Genomic DNA, 17,619 nt, shown 5'->3' with positions numbered 1-17,619 from the left:
TGGATGGCTGGAAACGTACAGCAGGTCAGGCAGCATCTGAGGAGCAGGAGAATCAACATTTCGGGCAAAAAAGATTCTCATGCTCAATTCTGTCTGTGCCTCTCATATTGTTGTATACCTCAAATCAGATTACCACCTCAGCTTCCTTTGCTCCACAGAAAACAAACCAAGCTTATCCAGTCTCTCTCTCTCACTACTGAGACTTTTCATCCCAGGCAACATCCTGCTGAATCTCCTCTGACCCTCTCAAATCCATATTACTAATGACACCAACAAAAAAATCCCAGGAATGGGGGAGCACAGGGTTAGATACAGAGTAGACGTCTCTCTACACTGTCCCCATAAAACACTCCTAGGATAGGGCCAGCATGGGGTTAGATAAAGGATAAACTGCCTCGACAATACTCCCATCAAACCCTCATAGGAGAAGGGCAGCCTGTCATTCAGAGTACAACTCCCTCTACTTCACTTTACTCAGAGAGGAGTAGGGGTGTGGAATGCACTGCCTGTAATAGTAGTAGACTCACCAACCTTAAGAGCATTTAAATGATCATTGGATAGGCAGGCGTATGGGAATGGAATGGGCTTCAGATTGGCTTCGTAGGTCAGCGCAACATCAAGGGCCAAAGGAGCTGTACTGCGCTGTAATGTTCCATGTTCTATGTTCTATGAAAAGAATTATTGGGAAATGCATTTGTAAGGGCAATGCACACTTGTGATTTGCCATTGCCATGTGAACTCTGTTGCAAATGACATCCATTCAAAGAGACAAATCAAGAAACCTACACAGAAACAGAGAATCACATGAGCTGCATAATGGCTATGTTAAAATGGGGCCTGATGTATGAATCCTGACCCAAAGATAATGTTCCATCCTGTCCTTTGACCCTTCTTGACACAATCACAGTCAGTTTCCATCCAACAGCTCCGTTATTTGCTGCAAAATAAGTTCCCAGCTAATGTAAGAGTGGGTGAAGGAGGATGAAAAAGTAAAACAAATCAAAGTTGCTATTGAAATTGTTAAATAAAAGTAGAAAATGCCAGCAATATTCAGCAGGTCTGATAGCATCTGTGGAAAGAGAATGAGCAGGGTTGTTCAACAACTGATTGCTTTTTAAATCAATCTCACTCCAAGTGCTCCCTTACCACTGGCCTAGCTTTATAACCCCCAAACACTTTGTTGGGTGTCTCTTCTTTCATACCTTTCTTCACCCAGAGTGGTGGGTGTATGGAATGCTGTGCCCCAGAAGGCTGTGGAGGCCCAGTCTCTGGATACTTTCAAGAAAGAGTTGGATAGAGCTCTCAAGGATAGTGGAATCAAGGGTTATAGGGATAAGGCAGGAACAGGATACTGATTGAGGATGATCAGCCATGATCATAACGAATGGTGGTGCTGGCTTGAAGAGCAGAATGGCCTACTCCTGCATCTATTGTCTATTGTCTTAAGGTCCAGCACATAGACTGGAAGGATTGTTGTATTCCCAGCAGTGGTTAGGCCTGCAGAGCCAATCCAATTAGCCAGTATTCTCTGAGGTGGTCCCGAGTGAGGGAGAAAGTGCAAAGTGATTGCATGATTGAAAGTACTGTGTTTCCCTTTTACTTCTTATTCTAAGACAGAGGAACCCACCTTCCCGATATTGTCCCCCAGGAAAAAGAGGTTTTCAACAGACTCAGAGGCAGGCAAAGAAGGAGGAGTCGATAAAGAGGAGTGCTGGAAAAGCACAGCAGGTCAGGCAGCATCCGAGCAGCAGGATAATCAATGTTTCGGGCATAAGCCCTTCATCTGGAATGAGGCTTGTGGGCCAGGGCGGAGGAGGCTAAGAGATAAATGGGAGGGAGTTGGGGCTAGGGGGGTGTCAGCTGGGAATGTGGTAGGTAAATGAAGGTAGGGGGTGAAGGTAATAGGTCAGAGAGGAGGGTGGAGTGGATAGGCAGCAAGGAAGATGGACAGGTCAAGAGAGTATCCCCACCTTCATCCACCTATTACATTCCCAGCTACCTACTCCAGCCCCACATCCATTCCATTTATCCCTCAGCCACCCCCAACCCCCCCACCCCCCCCAGATGACAAGCCTCATTCCTGATGAAGGGCTTATGCCTGAAATGTCAATTATCCTGCTCTTTAGATTAGATTAGATTACTTACAGAGTGGAAACAGGCCCTTCGGCCCAACAAGTCCACACTGCCCCGCCGAAGCGCAACCCACCCATACCCCTACATTTACCCCTTACCTAACACTACGGGCAATTTAGATTGGCCAATTCACCTGACCTGCACATCTTTGGACTGTGGGAGGAAACCGGAGCACCCGGAGGAAACCCACGCAGACACGGGGAGAATGTGCAAACTCCACACAGACAGTTGCCTGAGGTGGGAATTGAACCCAGGTCTCTGGCGCTGTGAGGCAGCAGTGCTAACCACTGTGCCACCGTGCCGCCCTAATCTGCCTGACCTGCTGTGCTTTTCCAGCACCACACTTTCAACTCTAACCTCTAGCATCTGCAGTCCTCACTTTCTCCTAAGGAGCAGGAGAGTCAATGTTTCGGGCAGGACGCTTCCAACCTATCGACTCTCCTGTTCCTCAATCCTAATAAAAGGTCCTGCCTGAAATGTTGATGCTCTTGCTCCCCACATGCTGCCTAACCTGCTGCGTTTTTTCCAGAACTACTTTATCGACTCTGACTCTCTAGCATCTGCAGTCCTCACTATCTCCTAAAGAAGGAGGAGTAAAAAGGGAACTTTTGTGATAGTGTGAAAGGCAGCAGTAATAAAATTATATAAGAGATGATGTTGCAATATAACTTTTTGTGCAAGTGTCTCAAAACCCTGGAGCAACCTTGTGATGATATCACAGAGTTGCACTTCACTGAGTGTAAATAGCACATTCTAGAACATTCTGGATGACTCATATGAGAGCATGGACATGAATACGCAAAGATAATAGATTAGTCTTTACCTATTACAGGTCTAAGTCAGAGCCTGGAATATTATGATTATCATGTACAACATCCAAATTAACGTATAAGAATTGAGTTACTTTGAAGTCTGAGCCTGAAGTCCATCCTTAACTTTGCTTTCTGTTCAACCAGTATGTCTTGAATCCAAGCTCATAATAAAAGAATTGCATGAAGTGATAATCTCATAATCCTGGAGCAGTGAAGGAGGCCATTCAGCCTATTATACTTATGCAATTCCTTAAAAGAGCTAACCACTGAAACAGAGGATACAGCCTTATGCCTAAACCCTGTAAAATGTTTACTTTTCAAGCCTATATACATTTTCTTTCATAAGTTAATAATAAATGTACTCACCCCTCCCTTCCTGCTGGGATCCAAATCACAATAACCCATGGAGAGAGAAAATGCCGGAAAATCTCAGCAGGTCTGGCAGCATCTGTTAGATGCTGCCAGACCTGCTGAGATTTTCCAGCATTTTCTCTTTTGGTTTCAGATTCCAGCATCCGCAGTAATTTCTTTTTACACAATAACCCATAGTGTGTCAAAAGTAAATCACATAATTAGCATTTTGTCAATCATATTAAATTTGAGACTCAATGACCATCCATCATGTTGAATCCCTCCATCAAATCTTCTATCAATCTTTTCTGCTCTACAGACAACAATCCCAGCTTCCCTAGTCTCTCCACATAATGGAAGCTCCTCATTTTTAATGGCAGTATTGTACTGACCTTGCACAAACAAATTTGCCCGTTGACTTCCATCAGTCTGGAGACTGCACTCCACGGTCGCATTGTTTTTCAATGACACTCTTGAGATGATAAGTTCTGAAGTAAATGATTCTGGAAATGTATAATTTCGCTGTCCAAACTGAGAGTCTGTGATTATGGGTCGATCAGGTGTTATGGTAAGGACGGGTGTCGAATTCATCATCCAGATAATAATAGTCCAAGGTAAGGACACTGTGCAGTTGAAGGCAGCATCAGAGTTAAGCAAAACGAAGGCATCTTTTGGACCTTCTATGATTTGAATAGGCAAACATGTACCTAAAAAGGAAATAGGTTTACATTAGATAAAAATAACCTTGAGCACAGCAACAAACTGCCTTCAAGAAAAGAGCAATTAGCAACATGAGGCCTCTTTGCTTTTCAACATTAGTTTGTATAGGTGATCAATCAGCCCAGTAATTTTATTACACATTTCTGGAGTAGGTAGGACATGAGCCCAGGGTTTCTGTATCGGAGGTAGGGACATTACCACTGCACCACAACAGCTCTAGCCCTGGCATTTTTTTTTATATTCCCCTATTTGTCTAATCTATCTGTTCAGAGATGTTATTACCACATCTCTGGAGCAAGTGGGATTTGAACCCACGTCTCCTGGCCCAGTAGTTGGCACACTACCACTGCACTACAAGAGAGCCCCCCAGTGCTGATATTAATGCTAGACTCATAAATTCACAACACCTGGATTTGGAAAGATAAAGACTATAAATGGGATGTGAGCCTAAGCAGGCCTCTGCTGTGAGCCTCCTGTGTAGTGCAGCATTGCTTAGGGTCACTCAGCAAGTTGTTTTTAAGCAACTGTCTCACAGCAGATTAGAAATTCAGCTGTGGCTAATTTCCATAGGGCACAGTGAAGCCAACGAAACTAATTTTTAAGACTTTAATCCCCACATCAATTGAATGAAACCCATCAACTTTTGTGAGTAAGAATCGTACTACTTCCCTACCTTTAGATCTGTCACACCATCAGGTAAGAATGGTCTGATATCATAATCCTATAGTCTCTAAGTATTACATTGAGGTAATCAAATCACATTGCATCCTTACAGTGAGTACTTAGAATCTCTTATCTCAGCAAGCTAGCCAGGTGAGAGAGGAATGGTTAGAGGTGACAGGTTAATGGCAAAACTATTGTGTGTTACTCAGTACCCAGGGAGAGGGGTAGGTGATGGGATGCACATGGATGTTCTGCTCATTGGTAATCCAACAATGGATTTGTATTTGATGGAGCATTCCTACCAGTGAAGACACTCACCTAATGCCTGTAATTATTTCAGGTAGTACTACATCTAAAGTCTGCTTGAATGTACAATGAAGGCCTTCCAGTTTGGCATCTCAGAGGAAAGGTTGACAAATGATGAAAGGCTGAGTCAATTAGACTTTGCGAATGGAGTTTTCCCTTTGGCAGATAAAGTCTATTGGTGAGTGGGTTCATGCCAAAAGGTCCTACCGTGGCCCAAGAAAAGTTTTCTCTCAACAAGCTTCCGCTCTTCACCTCATTAATTATGCAACTGGGCTGTTCAAAGTCAAAACACAACACCAAGTTTAAAAAAAAATCACACAACACCAGGTTATAGTCCAACAGGTTTAATTGGAAGCACAGCTTTCTGAGTGCTGCTCCTTCATCAGTTGGTTGTGGAGTATAAGATCATAGGACACAGAATTTATAGCAAAAGTTTACAGGGTGATGTAACTAAAGTGATATATTGAAAAAGACCTGGATTTTCAGTTAAGTCTCCCATCTTTTAAAATGGGCATGTAGGTTCATATGTAAATCCCAGAACTTTCTTAAAGCTACATTCTCAAGTGAACTTTAACAATAGGTGCCATGTCGGCCCAGATAATGCTTTGAAGGTATGAGGTGCCCTGTGTGAGGCTGTCTGTGCCCCAACGTTCAGACTGATTCTAATCTAGAAAAGGGAATAACAGAATCTCACATGGATTCATGCAGATTTTAAGCAAAATAAAAAGTAATTCTGCAAGTACAAATTCACCTCACAAACTAAAATGTATGTGTGGGTATGTGTGTGTGCAGGGGGTGGGGGGGTGCTATGAGTGTCTGTGAGTGAGTGTGTGTATGTGTGTGAGTGTGAGTTTAAGAACATAGAACACAGAAAAGTACAGCACAGAACAGGCCCTTTCGCCCACGATGTTGTGTCGTGGTTTAATCCTAGTGTAAAGTAAAATAACTTAATCTACACACCCCTCAACTCACTGCTATCCAGGTGTATGTCCAGTAGTCACTTAAATGTCCCCAGTGACTCTGCTTCCACCACCACAGCTGACAACACATTCCATGCATTCACAACTCTCTGCATAAAGAACCTTCCTCTGATGTCTCCTTTATACCTTCCTCCTAATATCTTCAAACTATGACTTCTCGTACCAGTCAATCCTGCCTTGGGGAAAAGTCTCTAGCTATTGACTCTATCTATTCCACTCATTATTTTGTACACCTCGATCAGGTCTCCTCTCTTCCTCCTTCTCTCCAGAGAGAAAAGTCCAAGCTTAGTCAATCTCTCTTCATAAGGCAAGCCTTCCAGTCCAGGCAGTATCCTGGTAAACCTTCTTTGCACCATCTCCAAAGCCTCTGTATCTTTCCTATAGTAGGGTGACCAGAACTGGACACAATATTCCAAGTGTGGTCTCACAGGGTCTTGTAGAGCTGTAGCAAAACCTTGCAACTCTTAAACTCGATTCCCCGTTAATGAAAGCCAAAACACATTTGCTTTCTTAACTCTTTGCTAACTTCCCCCACCCTCCTCTCTGACCTATCACCTCCATCCCCATCCCCATTCACCTATCTTTGCTACCTTCTTCCCACCCCACCCCCCCTCCCCATTTATCTCTCCACCCTGGAGGCTCACTGCCACCATTCCTAATGGAGGACTTTTGCCCGAAACGTCGATTTTCTTGCTCCTCAGATGCTGTCTGACCTGCTGTGCTTTACCAGCACCACTCTAATCTAGACTCTCTTTTCCAGCATCTGCAGTCCTCACTTTTAACTGCTTTCTTAACAACCCTATCCACTTGGGTGGTGACTTTGAGGGAGCTGTGTACTTGTGCACTCAGATCCTTCTGTTTCTTCACACTGCCAAGAATCCTGTCTTTAATCTGATATTCAGCATTTGAGTTCGACCTTCCAAATTGCATCACTTCTCTTTTATCCAGGTTGAACTCCATCTGCCATTTCTCAGCCCAGCTCTGCATCCTGTCTATGTCACACTGGAGCCTGCAGTAGCCCTCGATACTATCGACGACACCTCCAATCTTTGTGTCATCTGCAAATTTACTAACCCACACCTCAACCTCCTCATCCAAGTCATTTATAAAAACTACAAAGATCAGAGGCCCAAGAACAGAGCCCTGCGGGACCCCACTCACCACTGACCTCCAGGCAGAATACTTTCCATTTCCAACCACTCTGCCTTCTGTCAGCCAGCCAATTCTGAATCCAGATAGCCAAATCTCCCTGTATCCCATACTTCCTGACTTTATGAATGAGCCTACCATGGGGAACCTTATCAAATGCCTTGCTGAAGTCCAAGTACACCACATCCACTGCTCGACCTCTGTCGACCTGTCTTATCACCTCCTCAAAGAACTCAATAAGATTTGTGAGGCATGACCTCCCCCTCACAAAGCCATGCTGACTGCCTTTAATCACGCTATGGTTTTCCAAATAGTCATAAATCCTATCCCTTAGAATTATTTCCAAAACCTTGCTGACCACAGATGTAAGACTGACTGCTCTGTAATTGCCAGGGATTTCCCTATTACCCTTCTTGAAAAGAGGAACATTTGCCTTCTTCCAATCCTCCGGTATGACTCCCGTGGAGAGTGAGGAGGCAAGTATCCTCGCCAGCGGCTTAGTAACCTCCTTTTTCACTTCCTAGAGCAGCCTAAGATAAATCTGGTCTGGCCCTGGGGACTTATCAATCTTAATGTTTTCCAAAATTTTCAGCACATCAACTTCATCAATCTTGATCTGTTCCAGACTGTATCCCAGCTCCTCAAAGTTCTCATTCACGACAAGGTCCCTTTCCTTTGTGAAAACTGAAGCAAAAAACTCATTTAGGGCTTCCCCTATCTGCTCAGACTCCACGCACAAGTTCCCTCCACTATCCCTGATCGGCCCTACCTTCTCCCTGATCATTCTTTTATTCCTCACGTATGAATAAAATGCCTTTGGGTTCTACCTAATCCTTTTTGCCAAGACTTTTTCATGCTCCCTCCTGGCTCTCCTCAGTCCATTTCTGAGCTCCTTTTTAGCAAACCTATAATCCTCTAAAGCTGTGCTAGATCCTTGCTTCCTCCACCTTACGTAAGCTGCCTTCTTCCTTTTGATGAGAAGCTCCGCTGTTCTTATCATTCAAGGTTCCTTAATCCTACCCCTTCTTACCTGTCTCAGAGGAACAACTCACAACAACTGCTCCTTAAACAGTCTCCACATGTCTGCTGTGCCCTTTCTGTGGAACAATTGCTCCCAGTCCGTACTTCCCAACTCCTGTCTGATCGTGTCATAATTTCCTTTCCCCCAATTAAATATCTTCCTTCAGTAATTGCTCCTTTCCCTCTCCAAGGCTATGGTAAACGTGAGGCAGTCATGATCACTGTCACCAAAGTGTTCTCCCACCGCAAGATCTGACACCTGTCCTGGCTCATTGCCAAGAACCAAATCCAAGATGGCCTCTCCCCTTGTCGGCCTGTCAACATACTGAGTAAGGAAACCCTCCTGCACACACCTGACAAAAACTGCTCCATCCAAACCATCTGCACTTTGGAGGTTCCAGTTGATATTGGGAAAATTGAAATCACCCATAACAACAATATGCATTTTTCCAGAATCTGCCCACCTATGAGTTCTTCAATCTCTTCAATGCTATTAGGTGATCTGTAGAAAACCCCCAATGCAGTGGCTGTTCCCTTGCCGTTCCTAACTTCCACTCATACTGACTCAGTAGACAAACTTTCCTCAACAACCTTCATTTCTGTAGCTGTGATGCACTCTCTGATTAACAATGCTACACTCCCTCCTCTTTTTCCACCCTCCCTGTTATTTTTAAATGTTCTAAACCCTGGAACATCAAGCAACCATTCCTGCCCCTGTGAAAGTTTAAGGGGATATAAGTCTGTGAGAGTGAGTGTTTGTGTGTGTGTGGTGGGGGGGAGCGGTGTAAGTATCTGTGAGAGAGTGTATGTGTGTGAGTGTGAGTGTAAAGGGGTATAAGTCTGTGAGTGGGTGCGTGTGTGCATGTGAGTGTAGGAGTGTATGTGTGAGCTTATGAGAGAGAGGGTCTGCGTGAGTGTATGGGTCTGTAGGTGTGTGTGTGTGTGTCTGTCTACCTGTGAGTGTATGTATTTCTGTGTCTGTGACTATGCTTTACACACACTCACAGACAGACACACACACACAGACACTCCTACATACAAACACTCCTACAGACCCATACACTCATGCAGACCCTCTCTCTCATAGCTGAAAATGTATTGCTGGAAAAGCGCAGCAGGTCAGGCAGCATCCAAGGAACAGGAGAATCGATGTTTCGGGCATCAGCCCTTCTTCAGGAATGAGGAAAGTGTGTCGAGCAGGCTAAGATAAAAGGAGGGACTTGGGGGAGGGGCGTTGGGAATGCGATAGGTGGAGGGAGGTCAAGGTGAGGGTGATAGGCTGGAGTGGGATGGGGGTGGAGAGGTCGGTCCGAATCGACACGGACATTTACTATAAACCGACCGACTCCCACAGCTACCGAGACTACACCCCCTCCCACCCTGCCCCCTGTAAAAACGCCATCCCATATTCCCAATTCCTTCGTCTCCGCCGCATCTGCTCCCAGGAGGACCAGTTCCAAAACCGTACCACCCAGATGGCCTCCTTCTTCAAGGACCGCAATTTCCCCCCAGACGTGATCGACGATACCCTCCACCATATCTTTTCCACTTCCCGCTCCTCCACCCTTGAGCCCCGCCCCTCCAACCGCCACCAGGACAGAACCCCACTGGTCCTCACCTACCACCCCACCAACCTCCATGTCCAATGTATCATCCGCCGTCATTTCCGCCACCTCCAAATGGACCCCACCACCAGGGATATGTTTCCCTCCCCTCCCCTATCAGCGTTTCGAAAAGACCACTCCCTCCCTGACTCCCTCGTCAGGTCCACACCCCCCACCAACGCAACCTCCACTCCCGGCACCTTCCCCTGCAACCGCAAGAAATGCAAAACTTGCGCCCACACCTCCCCCCTTAACTCCCTCCAAGGCCCCAAGGGACACTTCCATATCTGCCACAAATTCACCTGCACCTCCACACACATCATCTATTGCATCCGCTGCACCCGATGTGGCCTCCTCTATATTGGGGAGACAGGCCGCCTACTTGTGGAACGTTTCAGAGAACACCTCTGGGACACCCGGACCAACCAACCCAACCACCCCGTAGCCCAACACTTCAACTCCCCCTCCCACTCCACCAAGGACATGCAGGTCCTTGGACTCCTCCATCGCCAGACCATGGCAAAACGACGGTTGGAGGAAGAGCGCCTCATCTTCCGCCTGGGAACCCTCCAACCACAAGGGATGAACTCCGATTTCTCCAGTTTCCTCATTTCCCCTCCCCCCACCTTGTCTCAGTCAAATCCCTCGAATTCAGCACCGCCTTCCTAACCTGCAATCTTCTTCCTGATCTCTCCGCCCCCACCCCACTCCAGCCTATCACCCTCACCTTGACCTCCCTCCACCTATCGCATTCCCAATGCCCCTCCCCCAAGTCCCTCCTTTTATCTTAGCCTGCTGGACACACTTTCCTCATTCCTGAAGAAGGGCTGATGCCCAAAACGTCAATTCTCCTGCTCCTCAGATGCTGCCTGGCCTGCTGCGCTTTTCCAGCAACACATTTTCAGCTCTGATCTCCAGCATCTGCAGTCCTCATTTTCTCCTCTCTCTCATACACTCACACATACACTCCTACACTCACATGCACACACGCACCCTCTCACAGATTTATATCCCTTTACACTCACACCCACACACATACACACACTGTCTCACAGATACTTACACCCCGCCACACACACACGCAGACACATTTATATGTTTGTGGGGTGAATTTGTCCTTGCAGAATTACATTTTATTTCGCTCAAAAACTGCATGAATCCATTGTTCCCATTCTGTAAATCCCTTTGTTAGAAATAGAATTAGTCTGACCATCGGGGATAGGCAGCCTTACACAGGCCACCTCACACCTTCAATGCATTATCTCGGCCAACATGACACCTATTGTTAAAGCTCACTGGAGAATGTAACTTTAAGAAAGTCTGGGATTTACATATGAAAGAACTGAAACTAACATGGTCATTCTAGAAGATGAGAGATTTAACAAATAATCCAGGTCTTTTTCAATGTACACTAGCTCCTCGATTTACGAACTTAATCCATCCCGGGACCCGGTTCGCGAACTGAAAAGTTCACAAACTGAATCAATTTTTCCCATTGCTCGGATAGTGTACGAATGCTTGGATGGCTGTTCACAGCGCACGCGCCAAAGATGAACTGAATGAGATCACGCGGGGCCCGAGATCTTTTGCGTTCAACAAGCGTGTAGCAAAGCAGAACAATGAAACCACGTGGTCGCACACGGGCTTTTTGCGTTCATACCTTGAATTTCGTACGTACGTTGAAGCAAAATTTTACATACAATCCTGTTCGTAAACCGATTTGTATGTGAACGGGATCATTCGTATGTCGAGGCGCTACTGTATTACCTCAGTTACATCACACTGTAAACTTGTGCTATAAATTCCATGTCTTACGATCTTATTCTCCACAACCACCTGATGAAGGAGCGTCGCTCCGAAAGCTAGTGCTTCCAAATAAACCTGTTGAACTATAACCTGGTGTTGTGCGATTTTTAACTTTGTACACCCCAGTCTAATACTGGTCCCCCAAATCATAACTGGGCTGTTGGCTGCTCTTTATGGGGTGTCACCACCTGGTGAGCATGACCGAAGTGCTCACCCCTGCCACGGGGAACATAAAGACTGACACTAAGAGTTTCTATAGGTACGTGAAGGGAAAGAAATTAGTGAAGACAAATTTAAGTCCCATACAGACAGAAATGGGGGAGTGACAAAGGAATGGCTGAGCAACTGAATACATACTTTGGTTCTGTCTTCACAAAAAGAACACAAATCAGATACGAGAAATATTGGGGAATGCAAGGTTCAGTGAGTGGGAAGAACTGGGGGAGATAAATATTAGCAGAGAAATGGTGCTGGGAACATTGAGGGGATTGAAGGTGGATAAATCCCCAGACTCTGATAACCTACATCACAAAATATTTAAGGAAGTGGCTCTAGAAATAGTGGATGCATTGGTGGTCATCTTCCAGGATTCTATAGGCTCTAGAAGAGTCCCTGCAGACTGGAGGGTAGCTAGTGTTACTCTAATATTCAAAAAGGGAGGTAGAGAGAAACCAGGGAACTATAGACCCGAAAGCCTAACATCCATATTGGGGAAAATTCTCGAATCCCTTATCAAGAACTTTATAGTGGAGCATTTAGAAAGCAGTGGCAGGGTCAGACAGAGTCAGCACGGATTTGTGAAGGGAAATCATGCTTGACAAATCTGTTGAAATTCTATGAAGATGTAGCTAGTAGAGTTGACAAGAGGGAGCCAGTCAATGTGGTATATTTGGACTTGTAGAAAGCATTTGACAAAGTCTCACATACAAAATTATTGTGCAAGATTTAAAGCGGATGGGATTAGGGTAAGTATATTGAGATGGATAGAAAACTGATTGGCAGAAAGGATACAAAGAGTAGGAACTAGTGGGTCCTTTTCAAATTGGCAAGCAGTAACTAGTGGCATGTCACAGCGATTGGTGCTAGGAACCCATCTCTTCACAATATATATTAATGATTTGGAGTTTGCAGATGATACCAAGCTAGGTGGGTAGGTGAACTCTGATGAGGATGCAGAGGTGCTTCAGCATGTTCTGGGCAGGTTGGGTGAGTTGGCAAATCAATGGCAGATGCAATATAATCTGAATAAATGTGAGATTATTTACTTTGGAAGCAAAAACAAGGTAGCAGATTACTACCTGAATGGCTGCAAATCGGGAGAGGGGAGTGTGCAGTGGGACCTGGGTGTCCTTGTGCACCAGTCACTGAAGGTAAGCATGCAGGTGCAGCAGGAGGTAAATAAGGCAAATGGTATGTTGGCAAAAGTGAGGACTGCAAATGCTGGAGATCAGAGTCTAAATTAGAGTGGTGCTGGAAAAGCACAGCAGGTCAGGCAGCATCCGAGGAGCAGGAAATTCATCAGGAATTCCTGCTGAAGGGCTTTTGTCTGAAACGTTGATTTGCTGTGCTTTTCCAGCACCATTCTAATCTAGACAAATGGTATGTTGACCTTCATTGCGAGAGATTTTGAGTACAGGAGCAGGGGTGTGTTGTTGCAGTTGTGAGATAATGTGTTTTAGGTTATCTTTATTAACTCACTCATCCGTTTGCTATATTAATTAATAGCAGATTCCTGTTCATTCATTCATAACCCTTTACTAACCTGTTATTTACCATAACATGGTTTCACTCAGTAATTCATAAAACTGTGGTTTTGTAGTCTATTTGATAGACCAAATTCAAACAACCCTTTCTAATTAAAACAACCCTTTCAAACCTATTTTCACACCTTATCAGCAGTGGTTACCTCTGAATAAGTGTAGCATACAGAGCAATACCACTCCCATCAAGTCACCACGTAACATTATAATATTAATCAGCCCTTACCAAGCATCTCCTAGACCTGAACAGATTCCCCAGTTACTACGTATCTGGGCCTTTTAACTGGACCATTATCCCTTTAAGAAATGATTCAGAGATGCCGGTGTTGGACTGGGGTGTACAAAGTTAAAAATCACACAACACCAGATTATAGTCCAACAGGTTTAATTGGAAGCACACTAGCTTTCGGAGCGACGCTCCTTCATCAGGTGATTGTGGAGGGCTCGATCGTAACACAGAATTTATAGCAAACATTTGCAATGTGATGTAACTGAAATCATACATTGAAGAATTGATTGTCTGTTCAGCCTTTCATCTGTTAGAATGCAGTGATAGTTTCACTTCTTTCATGTGTAATCACAAAACTCTTTTTTTAAAAGTTGCATTCTCAGGTTAGCTGTTAACAATGGGGATAGCAAGACAATATGTTGAAGGTGTTAGCCCCCTGTGTTCTCTGTCTATGACCTGATGTTTAGATTGATTCCAATCTAAAAAGTGAGATAACAGAGTTTTACATAAATTCATGCAGTTTTTGAGCTCAGAGTTCTACATGAATGTATGTGGTTTTTGAGCAAAGTGCAATGTAACTCTGCAAGTATAAAAAAATTCACCACACAAAATATATGTGTGCATGTGGGTCTTTGTCTGTCTGTGTGTGTGTCTGTCTGGGGTGGGGGTTGTGAGTGTGAGAAAGTGTGTGTGTGTGTGTGTGTGTGGTGAGTGCAGAGTGTCTTAAGTCTGTGAGGGGTTGCATGTGTGGGAGTGTGTGTGTCTATAAGGGTGTGTGTGGGTGTCTGTGTGCGCGTCTGTGTGTACCTGTGTCCGTGTGCATGTGAGAGTGTGTGTGTGCAGGAATATCTGTCTGTGTGTGTGAGTGTAGGAATATCTGTGCATGTGTAGTGCAATGTTGATCACCTGTAATGTGACATGAACCCAAGGTCCCGGTTGAGGCCCTCCCTATGGGTACCGAGTTTAGCTATCAGCCTCTGCTCAGCCACTTTCCTCTGCTGCCTGGAAAGTGGCCGATCAGAGGCTGATAGCTAAGTTCGGTACCCATAGGGAGGGCCTCAACCCGGGACCTTGGGTTCATGTCACATTACAGGTGATCACCATTGCACTACACACACACAGATATTCCTACACACACACACACTCTCACATACACACGGACACAGGTACACACAGACGCGCACACAGACACCCACACACACCCTTATAGACACACACACTCCCACACATGCACCCCCTCACAGACATAAGACACTCTGCACTCACTACACACACACATACACACATTTTCTCACACTCACAACCCCCACCCCAGACAGACACACACACAGACAGACAAAGACCCACATGCACACATATATTTTGTGGGGTGAATTTTTTTATACTTGCAGAGTTACATTGCACTTTGCTCAAAAACCATATTACATTCATGTAGAACTCTGAGCTCAAAAACTGCATGAATTTATGTAAAACTCTGTTATCTCACTTTTTAGATTGGAATCAATCTAAACATCAGGTCATAGACAGAGAACAGAGGGGGTAACACCTTCAACATATTGTCTAGCTATCACCATTGTTAACAGCTAACCCGAGAATGCAACATTAAAAAAAAGGGTTTTGTGATTTACACATGAAAGAAGTGAAACTATCACTGCATTCTAACAGATGAAAGGCTTAACAGACAATCAATTCTTCAATGTATAATTTCAGTTGCATCACACTGCAAATTTTTGCTATAAATTCTGTGTTACGATCGAGACCTCCACAATCACCTGATGAAGGAGCGTCGCTCCGAAAGCTTCCAATTAAACCTGTTGGACTATAACCTGGTGTTGTGTGATTTTTAACCCTTTAAGAAACTAATTGACAGAACAGTGCTTCCATGAAATTGCATGAATGAACGAAACTCATACAGGCAAACAATAAATAAATCTTGTAGCCCAGCTGCAGTAATCAGTTTAATATCCTTTATTCTTTTATTACAATTCTCAATTTACTTAGAGCATGTAGGCCTAGTACATGCACTAATTTAAAAGACAAAAGGTCTAACACCTCCTAATTATGCAAGCAGACCAGACAGACATTCTTAATTCCATCAGAAGTATTTAGCCATCATTTAGCACGTTTTAACCCATCTCCTCTCTCCTAGGACAGAAGCCTTTCAAACCTTTGCGTACTATCGATAAAACAATGTACCATCATAGTAATGAAATTTAAATACATGTAAGAATGTGTGTAAGAACTGTATTTCGGGATTCTATTGCAGCCTTGAACTTGTGCTGTGATTGCTGAATAAAAAAGGCTATGTTCGCCACTTATTAATTTTGGTCATTATTTGAACACGATCCCACAAAGTGATACTTGGTGGGCCACACCTAGAATATTTTGTGCAGCTTTGGTCTCCTTTCCTGAGGAAGGATGCTCTTGCTCTCAATGGAGTGCACCAAAGGGTTACCAGGCTGAATCCGGGGATGAGTCAAAACGTGTGGTGCTGTAAAAACACAGCATGCCAGGCAGTATCTGAAGAGCAGGAGAATCGACGTTTCATCAGGAATCCTGATGAAGGGCTAATGCTCAAAATGTCGACGCTCCTGCTCCTCAGATGCTGCCTGACAAGCTGTGTTTTTCTAAAACCGCACTTTTCGACTATGATTCTCCAGCATCTGCAGTCCTCACTTTCTCATGATGCTGGGGATGGCGGGTCTGACATATGAGGAGAGATTGACTAGGTTACAATTGTTTCCACATGAGTTCAGATGAATGACGCGGGTGGGGGTGGGGGTGGGGGGGGGGGGGAGGGGGTTGGTTGGATCTCATAGAGACTTAGAGAGCTCTAGCAGGCTCAGACAGGGTAGATGCAGGGAGCACGTTCCCGATGGTAGGTGTGTCCAGAACCAGGGGTCACAGTCTGGGGATTCAGGGTGGACATTTAGGACGGAGATGAGGAGACATTTCTTCACCCAGAAAATGGTGAACCTGTGGAATTCATTACCACAGGAAGTAGTTAATGCCAAAGTATTGAATGTATTCAAGAGGTGAAAGTGAGGACTGCAGATGCTGGAGATCAGAGCTGAAAATGTGTTGCTGGAAAAGCGCAGCAGGTCAGGCAGCATCCAAGGAACAGGAGAATCGATGTTTCGGACATCCTGAAGAAGGGCTGATGCAGAGAAACGTCGATTCTCCTCTTCCTTGGATGCTGCTTGACCTGCTGCTCTTTTCCAGCAACACATTTTCAGCTCTGTATTCAAGAGGTGGCAAAATATAGCACTTGGGGCAAATAGGATCAAAGGTTATGGGAGTTGGGCAATCAGCCATGATCTTGATGCATGACAGAGCAGACTCAAAGGGCCGAATGGCCTCCTCCTGCTCCTATCTTCTATGTTTCTATGTTTCTATGATCTGCTGGTGTCCAAGCCTTGTTATGTGTTGTCTTACAGTCAGCATGTCAAAAGAGACATCCTCATGATATTATCACTGCAACACAGTATGAGATGTGAGGAACTGTCAAAAAAGCTCATTGAGTTCATCAACATTGTTTCCCCAATTAAATCCTATAGGAAGGATCTTTTGGGCAAGAAGAATGACCAAACTATTGACTTATTACCTGAGGATACACACAAGTAAGAAGCCATTGTGTCAGCCTGTATTCCTGATGAAAGGATTTTCCTGCTCCTTGGATGCTGCCTGAACTGCTGTGCTCTTCCAACACCACTAATCCAGAATCTGGTTTCCAGCATCTGCAGTCATTGTTTTTACCTCGCCATTATGTCAGGCCAACAGCAATCACATGCTTGGTGCAGCCAGTACGATTACTACATTCAGCAAAGATGTGGAGGTGCCAGTGTTGGACTGGTGTACAAAGTTAAAAATCGCACAACACCAGGTTATAGTCCAACAGGTTTATTTGGAAGCACTAGCTTTCAAGGCGCTGCTCCTTCATTCGGTGGTTGTGGAGTATAAGATCGTAAGACACAGAATTTATAACAAAAGTTTACAGTGTGATGCAACCAAAATGATATATTGAAAAAGACCTGGATTGTTTGTTAAGTCTCTCACCTTTTAGAATGACCATGTTGGTTTCAGTTC

At 44.7% G+C, this 17,619-nt stretch overlaps 1 protein-coding gene across 2 annotated transcripts in view; it reads right to left on the bottom strand.

Annotated features, from left to right (window-relative positions):
* LOC140486472 (immunoglobulin superfamily member 5-like) overlaps positions 1–17,619 on the bottom strand; it is a 97,023-nt gene that overhangs the window by 57,410 nt on the left and 21,994 nt on the right. For both annotated transcript variants that reach the window (XM_072585688.1, XM_072585689.1), the window contains exon 3: positions 3,689–4,003. In XM_072585688.1, the coding sequence (XP_072441789.1) occupies positions 3,689–4,003 (315 nt within the window). The remainder of the gene's footprint in view (positions 1–3,688; positions 4,004–17,619) is intronic.

The sequence above is a fragment of the Chiloscyllium punctatum genome, chromosome 15 (assembly GCF_047496795.1).
Source record: "Chiloscyllium punctatum isolate Juve2018m chromosome 15, sChiPun1.3, whole genome shotgun sequence".
NCBI classification, from domain to species: domain Eukaryota; kingdom Metazoa; phylum Chordata; class Chondrichthyes; order Orectolobiformes; family Hemiscylliidae; genus Chiloscyllium; species Chiloscyllium punctatum.
This window is presented reverse-complemented; position numbering and strand designations above follow the sequence as displayed.